The 12,555-nt window shown below is 44.6% G+C and overlaps 1 protein-coding gene across 7 annotated transcripts in view; it reads left to right on the top strand.

The window, feature by feature from the left end:
• Window positions 1-12,555, top strand: part of RIPOR2 (RHO family interacting cell polarization regulator 2) — a 70,302-nt gene that overhangs the window by 22,976 nt on the left and 34,771 nt on the right. For all 7 annotated transcript variants that reach the window (XM_055706185.1, XM_055706181.1, XM_055706180.1 and 4 more), the window contains one exon: window positions 11,381-11,507. In XM_055706185.1, the coding sequence (XP_055562160.1) occupies window positions 11,381-11,507 (127 nt within the window). The remainder of the gene's footprint in view (window positions 1-11,380; window positions 11,508-12,555) is intronic.

Raw genomic sequence — 12,555 nt, 5'->3', positions numbered from 1 at the left:
TAAACCTTTAGTTTATTATATGTTCACATTAATACAGCCAAGAGCTGGAAATGCTAAGATGTCTATGCTACACAAAACCAAACTGAAGCCATATTAAAAATGCTAAGACTTTAGCTGAGGCTGGAGAATAATCAGCTTAAAATTCTGCCTGCATATTCTATGGTTTTGCTTTCTTTGAAATCAGAGGGAGATGTTGCCATCAGCTCCCTAGATGGCAGCTGGACCACAGAGCCTTGTTTCCATGCACGCAGGTGCTTCACTGGAAACGCTGGCAATATATTTGACTTCCCTGCCCTACGCTGAAAGCAGCAGCTCCTTGAAGGTTAGGTGGCTTTTCATCTGCAATTATCCAGCAAGGAGTTGCTTTTTTTCCCATTCTTTCCTGGCTCTACCCTTAAAAAGAAAATAATCCTCCTTCTTCCTGGTAGAGAAGGCAGCACTGGTAGATCCAGTGTAACAGCTCCTATGTAGGCATACACTGAATGCTGTATGCATGATTTCTCCAGCCACTGTATTTCTCACGGGCATGTTGTGCTGCGACCAGGTGAGGAAGACAATTGCTTCCATTGGCAGAAGTACAAAATAGTTTTCCATCACATAAAATCATTATATCCTCCTTTTCCTATACCCAGAATGATGGTCCATTACTATGATGTGAATTGGAAAATGCAGAAATCTCAACAGAGAAGGAAAGGAGAAAAGAGTGGGAGGGCAGCAGAGGACAAGCTACAGGGTCATTCCTATAAGCTTGTCATTAACCTGTGATGGCCCTGATGGGCTTTTCCTTTAAATGGCAGACTGTGGAAAAGCAGGGCTGTGCTGAGATGCGTGCTGCCTTAATTTGTGCAATGGAAGGTTATGCAAGATAATTACCTTGTAGTTCAGTGACAACACACGCTGTCAGATCTGTTCAATCCACAGTGGGTTTATCCATAGTGTCTCTGTGTCTAAAAGACTCAAGTGGTAACTAATCCTGTAGCATGGCTGGAGCATATGACGTTTTAAACTCAAGATTTCTTTTTTTAATGTCCACTACAGATTAAATTTACCAATTTAACCTGGCTAAATCTACTTCCCATACATTTAAGGGTTTCTTCAGGTTGCATTGGCTGTGTCCGTGACAGTAAATGATGGGAATTTGGGATTGTTCTCAGGCATTAATGACAACAGTCACAGACCAGCTTGTATCTGTGCATTAAACCCCCTTGTCCTCCAAAAGAATGAAGAATGTGAAGACTGCTTTGGGAATAGTCCTTGGCCCATGCTGCTTCCCAAACCATGCCCAGTAGCTGTGTGGGAGAGCGCTAACTGGATGAAGCCAGATCTGTGCCAGCAGTTGCTCAGTGTAACCTCCTTTGCCCCAAGGAGCAGAAAGCCCTTGCAGATTCCAGAGGGAACAGCTTTTCTATACGGAGAATCACAGAATCATAGAATGGTTTGTGTTGGAAGGGACCTTTAAAGTTCATCCAGTCCAACCCCCCTGCAATGAGCAGGGACGTCTTCAACTAGATCAGGTTGCTCAGAGCCTCGTCCACCTGATCTTGAATGTCAGGGTCCTTTAATGATCCTGGCTAGAGAAGATGGTGGTGGTTCGGGGGAAGTTTAGGCTGTTTGGTGGTGTTAGATATGCACTGCTGTCTCCTATACCTTTAAGAGTTTTTAAAGATGAAAATACTTCAGCTAGAAGAAGAATAACCTCTGCCACAGCTTTAAATAAAAGTTGTAAAACTCATGTATGAAAGATCTTCTCTAGCACAAGTTTCAAGGTTTGGATTTAAATGAACCGAAGCCAAGAGACAAGAGTTATATCAGAGCGCACAGCCTCTCTTGATTGAGCATGAACAGTGCTGTACAGTGATGTACTAGAAAAGAGCTTCAGACACATGCTATAGCCAAATATAAGTGAAGTAACACAGGACTTTTATGGCAATGCTCTTGAAATGGCCACACTTGTGAGGTGTCAAAAAGATTAAATAAATCCATTGCTACAATGCTCGTATATGGACAAGAACATCCAGCTTTAAAGATCTTCTGTCCTAAAACATGTAGTGATGTATCTTCAACTAGATTTTAGTGAGCTATGTGCCATTAATACACCCCTCAAAATAGAAAGATCATATAAATATCCAAGGCGTTTTAAGTCACCCTAATCCCAAGTATTTAAAGAGGAGCAGCAAAGCATTTGTATCTCATTAGAGACTGAAAGGGTTTGACAACAATGATGTTTTACTTTCCTTTCAGGGATGAAAAGCCTGTTTTATTTGTTTAATTTAGCTCACTCATGCTTATATTAGAGCATACCTGGAGTGGATACCAAGTACAGCTAAAGTTTGTCTCTCTTGGCTGAAGAGAAACAAATAACCTCTGGAGCAGCCCGCTGGTTATCTAAACCAACCTACACAAGTTTACTTGATGCGTTTACTTTCCAGCAGTTGCAAAGAGGTAGTATCCTAAGCTTGCTGTCCTTGCCTATGCTGCTGCCATCTGCATTAAATGAGGGTTGTAAACAGCAGAAATATTGGTGCAAAGTAATAAAAGAAAGAGCACTCTTAAGGATGATTTTATATTAAACACTGCTGGATCGCTGCTTTTCTCTCCTGCCAGTGAGAAGGTTTTTATGTTCATCACTTACAGTCTGAGAAAGCGAAGCCACTCTACTGCTTACACTTGACATACAAATTTAGGTCACTGCTCAGAGTCATCATGGATTTTGCCAAAATACTCCGACTAGAGTTGCATCTATTGACATCAGGGAGGATTTACCCGACCTGTTCTCAGGTCTTACTCATGGACTCATCCAAATGTCCCTGTTGGTCGGTAAGGGACAAGGGAAACCACCAGCACCACCCATGGTTTCCTAGGCCTCCCCTGCTGCTAATGCTTGCAAAAGTGCAGAGTAGGTTGATTGCTTTGTATGATCTGAGCTGAGAAATTGCAATTCCTTCCATCGCATGTGGTCAGCCGGGCAGTGTTCAGCAGCATATGCCAAAAGAGGCAGAGAAGTAGTCAGGCTGGCTGCTGCTAGACAGACTAATTCCCACAGCCTGTTTTGCATCCTGTTAGTCTTACTACTTCTCACAAGATCGCTCCTTGTAGTTGATCTCCTAATATAGGGATACATAACAGAGTAGCACCAAGCTCTCCACCTTTACTACTACATAGCACTGCCGAAATGACAGTGCAATCCACTACGCGTGCAGGTCACTTGCACTGAACCACTGTTTACGGATTTGGTGGAAGCGGGTTTAAAGCACGGGAAGATCGTTCTCAGTTGTTTTGCAGAAATTATCTTTCTGTAGATTATTTGTTGGCACTTGAATGGCAGGGGGGCTTTGTTTTTAATTAAATCTTTAATTTACATAAAGAATAATCAGTGATGAGTAGAATTGGAGTTGACTTCTAATCAAAGATAATTCTGCATACCAGGGTGGGTTTGAAATGAATGAACGTCAAATCTAATTAGACAGCCAGATTCTGATCCCTCAGCCACACTAATACATACTGTAACAGACCAAATCTTCCTTATCTACACTGATGCCAGCTGAATATGATTGCTCTGTGTTTCTAGCGTGGTAAGGGAATGGCGTTGGGGAGGGCACCGCACAGGCTCGTGCGCACGCTCTTTCCAGCTGCCAGCGCAAAACAAATGTTGGAACTGGAAAAAAAGGAGGTCAGCTACCACGAACCCATCTGTCACGTGCAGGAGCCATTTAGGATCAAATGTATTTTCCTCAAGTTTATGACAGTGAAATCACTCGCGTTTCCCTCTCCTTATCTTTTTGGCATGTGCTCTACCGAGGGTACGGAGTGATGCTGTAGGGGCTTCTCTGAGGGGAGGTTAAGCAGCTGGAAGGGCCATTCGTGGCTCACCGGCAGAGGAAACGGAGCATGTACCCAGAGCTCTGGTGAAAGGGTAGCTACAAAAGAGGCAGGAAGAAAGCTAACTGTGGTGCAAGACTTCTGGGGTGCTGCTTTTACCTTAGCCACCACCAGTCATTATTTCTGTGCTAGTGGGGTGACAAGAGTTAGCCAAAGGCATGGCTTACAGTAAAAATAAAATATGAAGTTAAAAGTCCCCACGCTGACTTTGGCACCTAGGCTGGTGTGAAAGGCAACCGATGCTTCCTGAATTTATGGAGCTATATTGCAGTGGGAGTATCAGGCATCAGGTCCTATACATTTACAGCTACATATTCTTTAACTTTTTTTTTTTTTTTTTTTTTTTTTTTTTTTGCTATTGACCTGGATTTTTAGCTTTTTCCTTACTGTTACTATTGCTTTTTGCTTTATGTACTTCATCCAGTTTGGGTAGGAGGAACAGAACAAACAGCATGAGCTATTCCAGATGGCAGACAATTTGTGTTTCTGCTCAGGGTGTCTAGTGATGAGCTAGCAAATACTGTAGCATTTAAGTTGAAAATGTCCTTACATACAACATAAAATATGTTTTTACGGAAATGAGACCATAAAGTACAAGTCTTGCTATTAGTATCAAGTCTTGGGAATAATATTATTTGAAACAAAAGCTAAAATTTGGTACCAAAATACCCAAAGCTAACATTTTCGTTTATTAGAAACAGGTAACTGTGCCTTGTGCTCACTCACAGGGATTTCTGCATGACAAAGTAAAGCTCCCAGCTATGGGCTTAAGTAGAGTGATAAAAGATGCATGAGTTGCATAAATACTTCTTTGTGCATTGTAAAAACTGAATCCACCCAAACTGAAGGTATTGGAAAACAACTAATAAAAGAAAGAATCACTGCAGGTGTTACTGATGCAGATAAATCCACCAGCAAAAAGGGAGAACAAACCTTCAGAGAGATCCTGCTGGATAGTTGGTGGTGAGGCTTGGATGTCCATGGCTGGGGAAGAGACCCATCCCAGCCTGCCAGTGAGCTGCAGTGGGTTAAAATGGGATTCTTGCTGCTGGAAGAGATAGGGCAGAAGTTTGCCTCCCTGTGCTGGCAGGAATACATGGCTACCAATGGGACCTGGGTGCTCCCAAATCTCCCATTTGAAGGATAGGGAGCCATCTCTGCTGCAGCTCCTTCTCTGTGCGTTACTACTCTCGGTAGCCATGCTGGTAAGCCCACGTCGCTCTCTTTCTGTACGCTAAAATTAACGTTTGAAGCTCACAGATCTGTTGGCCTTTCACTGGCTGATGAAGGCTTGGGAAGTGTGCTTGTCAGTATAGCCATATGCTGCTATTTAGGAATATCTCATAGCCTTGGACTTTGATGGAACAAATGCACATGATTATGTTCTGGCAACCAAGAATAGTTCTTCAGATGGAGCTCACATGTCTGTACAACTCTGGCAAGTGCTACCCTGCGTGAGGAAGGACCAGCCCAATCACTGGGAGCATAAAACGTGCCATGAAAGTCATAATTCATGTAATCCAATGGCCAATGGAAGATAGTCTTTTACGGGTGCTTCCAGGAGATCCCATCCCACAGAAATACTCCTGACACATCCAGGAATTATAAGCCTGTGCACTAATGCCTAAGAGCTTTTGTCCTGAAAGTGTAAAAACCTTGTGCAATAATTACATCTCTTGTGAAAGTTTTTATAATGCTCCTGAGCACTCCTACCCATATATTATTGTCAAATTTTTATATTAGAAAACCATCCACAAGAATGTCCGCATTTTCATCCAAGATGCATACCTCTGTGCCTTCTAGGAGTCTAGGGAACATGGAAACCATAAATTCCAGGTGGTTATTTGGGCTACTGGCCATGCTGGCTTCGTATTGCCAGGGTGATTCAATTAAGTCAGAAGAAAGCAGTTGGAAAATAAGTATTAGAAATGACTAGACTTAAGGCTACAAAAGCAAGCGACACCAGCTGAAGGTGTACTGAATGAGCTTAGCATTGAACTGAGCCTGTATAGGTCTAGGATTGAGTTGTGCTCTTTGGATTTACGAGTAAGTAAAAAGCAGAAAGAATTGGCTGGCTGGGAGAAGGACATGACTTCTAGGGCACAATCAGTTTCTTCCCTTGCTGGATTTATTCTTTTGTAGATGCACACTCCTAAATGTGATCTTACTGCAATTACAAGCTTTTACCTTTGTAAGCTGGTCAGCTAGTCTGATGAGCAGAACATAGACCTTGACATAGATGAGAGAGGAATGTATTCTTTTCTTTCATTGTTCAAGAAGATACTGGTTCATTTGTTAGACACACCCCAGCTTTACAAGTAAGAAGTGTTCCTAGCATGCAAACCAGGATCACTTGACTTCAGTAGCCAGGCACTTGCATCTGTTTAGTGGACTCCCTCAGCTTACCTTAACCTAAATAATTATCATCAGTTTTTAATGGACAGCCTACAGACCACAGATCAGCAGAAGGAACAACATACAAACCATCTCACTGTAGGGACCGCAGCTCCTTAGATCCAGAATGGACCTTGAAATGTGTGTCGCACGAAAATGTAATACAGGAACAAAGGATTATCAAGATTTCTTTCAGTCATTGAGTCCTACTCCACATTCCCATTTAATCAAGCACTATCCATAATCCCAAGTGTCCTCAAAGCCTCTACTCCATGAACCCCCAGCTGCAGACAGCTCCCTAACACCCTACAGCAAAGCCTAGACCCAGAGCCATAACCGTAGCTACTACAAGGAGAGAACAGGAGGAATCAAGGCCACCATCACTACTGTTACATTTATTGCAGCTTTACGGTCGCTAGCGCATGTAGCAAAACCAGCTTCCCCTTGTCATGCGGTGAACAAAAAATATCATCTCCAGATTGGTCATGGGGAAAAAGCAAACAGAAAAGGACTGTGCAAAAGTCAGTCTAGGTTTAGCAAACGTGATTCTGACTGAATTTCACCCCTCTTAACTTGGACTGAAGTCCATGCTGTTTATCAAATATTTTGACATTATGGGAGGTGGAAGTCCATGCTGAGGGTGATGAAGAGAGGCCAGCCCTGTGAGCGTGATGGGCTCAATGGTCCCTTCCCCTCTCATTAGCTCAGGCTCAGCTGTTTTCCCGTTTCCAGACTGAAAGAAGAGCTGAGAGAGGGGGCTTTTATTTCCCCAGGGACAGAGACATCATCAGTTATCTGCCATTCCCTGCTACAAGCTGTCAGTGAATAGGGCAGGGAAAGAGTACTGATAGTATTTCACTTTATCCCTCACTTACTGATGGGCTCATCATTCAACTGCCATGCACTTAGCACAGGCAGTACTAATTATATCAATTATGCTTCTACACAGCACATGCTTATATTAGCCGTAAGCAGACTGGTGACTTTTGAAAATGAAACATCAGTGGTTCATTAGCTATGCAGATTAAAAAAAGTAAGCATGCTCATTGCATCCACTGCTGAGGTGGATCACTCCAATCTCAAACACATTTAATACCATTTTAGATGTGCAATATGCTTTATATTGAGAGCAAAATTTATACTGTATCTAGAAGACAGTAGTATTATACCACATAACTACTAAACGCAGACTTAGAAACTTGATTGCTACATTGGAATAGCACCAAAATCCCCTTAGTGGTGTTCATCCGTAGGGATGTCAGTCAGGTCAGCAAGAGATCTGGGTAAGTCCTTGTGGGCTGAGCCTTAGTGAAATTATACTAGTGACTACATCTGTATGTATAATCAGAATACAACTGTATTATTAAATTCAGCAGTAGGTTTATTTAGTTGATAGCAGAGGCCTGTGAATAGTTTAAGATGCGGGAAAACAAATCCCCCTCTACAAAGTATATTACAACAATGTAGCAAATACTCATCACTCAAAGTATAGTTGCTAGATGTAGGTATCTTAAATAATCCATTGATGTGCCTGTATGCAGCCACTGTTGATGTGAATCTGGGCTAAGGGGCTGCTGCTGCTAGGCAGAGTCGGTGTGATTTTTGTGAGGTCAGTTGGAAGTATCTGAGATGTCAGCAACACAAGTTTAAATCTTAGGAACAGATTGTGTTTGTACAGTAGAGTCAACCTCTAATCTGAAAAATTGAAAAGTAACTGAACAGAACTGGGAGATTTCATCAGTTCTGACTCTGTTACCTCCTTTTATCACAGTTTTCTTCTGTACAGAAATTAAACATACATTAATCAGCAAGATTATAATATAGATAGAGAGCACAAGCCTATCTGGGCTCTGAGTTTTGACCATTTTATGCAAAAGTAAAGCAAAAGTAGCTCAAAGCAGGTCTTCAATTTGCATTTCAACTGCACTTCTTCCACATTTCCTTCTGGTATCTTGAGGAAAGTGTGAGCTACTAAAGCATTGCAAAGCTATCTGAGAGCTTGAGCAAAATAAAGAAAATAAATCAGTAAATTCCTTTTCCAAATATCTTAATTTTTTTAATTTCCCCAAAGGAGAAGAAAACAGAAATACTTCCAGTGTGTCTGCACACTGTCACAGGTGGACACAAACATTTTGTTCACAGAGAAACCCATTCATCCTTCATTCACATTAATGCAGAAAATACTCACTGTGTGAAAGATGCTAGCATTTTGACAAGAGTTTTGAATCTAAAGTAATCACATTTTTATAGCCAATGTGGTCATGATTAGCACTCAGCTTCAAGTTTGGTTTTATTCCTCTCATTTTTTGAGGAATGGCTGATGTTTACGCAGTTAGTCTCCTCTGACTGTCAGCGTTGTTTGTCTTCTACCCTCCTAGGTCTCCAGATGCTGTCAGGGGGTGTGTTAATCATCCTGTCAAATGATGCAAGTGGTGAACACTTGTAAGGGATCTTCTGCTCCTTGGCACTCTGGACCCAACTTTTAATGCTAATCTCATATGCAAATGGGAGCATACAGCATGCAGCCTGTCTTAAGGTTATTTGCAAAACCAAAGGGAACTTAACCATGCAGACCCCTGATAGCAGTTGGGTGGTTTGTGCTTTGTCTCTCAGGAGCTGGTTCTCAGTGAGGTTTGAACCATCAGATATCAGCTGGCGTGGGTGGATGCTGTAGCATCTACAGAGATTTGAGGTTTGACCCTGGCAGCTGCAAAGTGGCTTCTACCAAGTGCTGGGTACCAGCAAACCTGAGCAGCGCTCAGCCCTGCAGAAGTGTGATGAGAGCCTTAAGGAGCTAGGTGCGAGTATAGTGCCAAATTGGGACTTTCATTGACCAAAGACTCAAATATCTCCAGCTGTGCCTGGAGCCTGTTTATCCCTGTATAAGTTAGCCAAAGATCATCCTCACTGCAGTTTCTCCTGACCCTGCAAGGAGCAGCTGATCCCGATCCCCCTGCTCCCACCCTCTCCCTTTCCCTGCCTCTCCTGGCCATGGGTTTCTGCCCAGCACAGGTGCTTATGGCCCTGACCAGCCCAAGATCAGCATCTCTGTCCCAGGGGTTTATCCTTGCTTGGTTAAACTGGCTCAGCCCTGAGCTGGACACGATGCACCTGGGCTCAGCAGGGACACGGACAGTGGAGCACCTTACCTGTTGCCCACAGCAGAGGAGAAAACTGGCCTTAACTGCATCCCGGGTGGTATCTCTGAGGGCTGCCCTGTCTCAAGGGGCAGCTCTCACTTCTGAAACAGAGAGATCTGTGCTGGTTTGGTTGTGCAATAGAGAAAACTTCACATTGCCAGTAGTGCTGGCAATGCTGGGACTGGAAGAAGTATTTCTGGAAGAGCTCCTGCAGAAATATTCCTGACAAAGCAGCTCCTCGGGCAATGCAGTCCTCTCCATGGAGAAGCAGTAGCTCGCCATGGCACATACCACCACCTCAAAGAGTATTTGCCCAGCTTAGCACTACAAATAAAATACAACTGGACGGCACACAATGTTTCCCCACATATTTGTTTTCTCCAGTGAGTGTTTGCCATGCAGGCACCACCTAGCTCTGGTGCTTATCTTTAATAAATATATTTTATTGTGAAGGTTTGCATTGCAAATTTGTGGCCTTCACAAGTGGCTCCTTTTTTGGACACTTGTGATCATTCCCTGTCTATGGGGATGAGAGGGTGGTTTACGCTGGCTGTCACCCCCTCGGCCCCATAGGTTGCAGTTTGACAGAGCATGAGCTCCATCACCTGCAGGCAGCTCCAGCCCCTGCCACGCCATCCCGCCTTGGCACCCAACTCACCCCTCAGCCCAGCTGTTGGAGTGAAATGACATGGGGGTATGGGGCATGGGGCGTGCTGGGTCCAGCTTTTAAAATAAATGGGGGAAAATACTACCAAAAAAATCTCTTTTTCACTTTTTGTCACATTATTTTTTAGCTGGCCTAGTTTCTCAATCCATTTCACAGCACAACAGTGTTAGCAGCCATGCTAACACCCCAGGAAGGAAGGAGGTGGTGAAAGGATGGACGCTGCAGGATGGGGGAGCTGGTCCCTGGCAGCACCCACTGACCAGTGCCCTCTTCCTTAGCATCCCCCTTCTCCTCCCACTCCCTGCCCTGCTGCCTGGCCTCAGCTGGCTGTGGCATTCCTCAGACAGCTCAGTGAGGCCATTCATCTCACCAGACCAGCACAAATCTGAAAATTTGAACAGAAGAGCCTGCTTCATTGTCTGATGAGGGCAAGCGTCAGGGTGGAGATGAGGAAAACAGTACATCAAGGAGGAGGGGAAGAGGAAGGCATCCCCCTTTGCCCCCATGGCAGCAGCAAGCTGATGGAGTTGCTGTCAGCTGTGGCATTTGTTTGCTATTTCTTTGTGGGTAGGTTGCAATCAGCTTAGTTTGGTGCAGATGCTGAGCTGGGCATTGGGAATGAGCACACATACAAAGCAAGGGGTTTCCTCCCAGTGTGATAAGCGCCCCCCCCCCCCCCCCAGACACATGAAATGCAGAGCATATGGTGCCTGAAGCTTGTTTACTCATCTCTTGTCATGGTAGAGAGCATCCCTCTCTCATCTCGGCATGCCGTAGCTGTGCGTACACCCACTGTGTCTTCCTTCTCAGCAGCCAGGCGGGAACAGCCATGGGGGAAATGGGCAAGGATCAAAAGGGAGCTGCAGGACTTGATCCATGCTGAATGAATACTCTTTATTTTATGATACGTACACAACCAACACTCCGCTAGCCTCTAAGAGCTCTGCACAATCCCAAAATAATCTCTGGGACACCCTGATATAGCAGATGGGGACACCAGGGCTGGGGGAGAAACATGCCAGGCATGGCAGCTTCACGCTGAAGCTTCTGGTTTCTAGTCCCACATCCATGCCTCTCTGTGTCTCTGGCACATTTTCAGTAGACCCTGGGCCATAAGTTTGAAGTTAAGATAGGACCATTGTATCTCTGAGGTGTGATGATTTGGCAACACAAACGGGTTCGTGCCCCCTCATGGGGTTCAGTTACCCCTTTCCATGACTGATAGACACCAGGCAGCCCCAGCCTCACTGCCTGCTTCTCACGCTCCATCGTCACTGACCTGCTTTCTGTTGTTTTTCAGGAATATCTTCCAGGCTTCCTGAAATCATGTCAATAGGATCACACTCATTCTCTCCAGGAGGTCCTAATGGGATTATCAGAAGCCAGTCCTTCGCTGGCTTCAGCGGGCTTCAGGAGAGACGCTCCAGGCAAGTGCCATGCTCTGTAAGGGGAAATTCCAAATCAGGCCCTAAAGGAACCCTGGGGTTTAAGGGGTGAAGGTGGAGAAGAAGCGAGAGAGTACTTACTGCCTTCTCTCTGACTTGCCGAAGAAAGCCTTCTAGGCTAAAATATCTCCATATATCATTTCTATAACTAAGCTGGTACCCTCTGCCTTAGGTACCAAGTGCCTGTTTACTTCTCCCCCATTAATGCAGGGCTTCCTCACATGCCTCAGAGCTGTGAGAGAATTTCAGAGAATCATTTTAATTTACTAACTTGTGCAGTGATCTTTTCAACATGTGAAATGCACAGGAAAATGATACACTTCGCACCGCCCCCAGTTTAAGACCATTGCTACCTAAAAGACAGTCTTCTCTTTGCCTTGCTGCTGTGAATTCAAAACAACCCCGTTTCCCTTGCAGGGCAGCCTTCATGTCCATGAAACAGGGCAGAACTTGGCTGCAGAGCCTTTCCTGGCACCGCCTGTTCGCTAGACAGGACTTAGGGCTTTGTGTTGAGCAAGTCATCCACTCCCTGATGCCCCCAGAGGCTACTTTACAATTAATTGTAACTTGTTCAAAGTCTCCAGGTGCCAGACCACTGGTTAGAAATTGAGGAGGAATGACAGGCAAAGGAAAGGTTGCCTCCCATTGCCAGCGCAAGCCAGCGGTGGTTGTTAGATGCTGACCTACCCCCAGGAGAGCCACCGAAGAGGCATCTATATGCAGCACAACTATCCTCCCTTTGCTATACAAAGCTGCCTACGGGCCATGCTCAAGACCAGCAGCATGATGCTGTCCTCCAGACACTCTCCTAACCAAGCCCCAATCTTGCTTAGGAGCCCTCAGGTTTTACTTCTAAGATTATCTGGGCTTCCCTTTGCTTTTAGCACCTGGATATACCTCAGCCCTTTTACAGCTGTGGCTACACAATGTGAGGCAAGGGAAGGGGTGGTGTAAGGCAGAGAAACATCTGAGGACCCTCAGACTCAGCCTGGTGTTTCCAACCAGCATTTGTATCTTGGCAAGGCGACTG

This window comes from Falco cherrug, chromosome 3 (genome assembly GCF_023634085.1).
Source record: "Falco cherrug isolate bFalChe1 chromosome 3, bFalChe1.pri, whole genome shotgun sequence".
In the NCBI taxonomy this organism is placed as follows: domain Eukaryota; kingdom Metazoa; phylum Chordata; class Aves; order Falconiformes; family Falconidae; genus Falco; species Falco cherrug.
The sequence above is the reverse complement of the archived record's forward strand: the minus strand, read 5'-3'. Positions and strand labels throughout refer to the sequence as shown.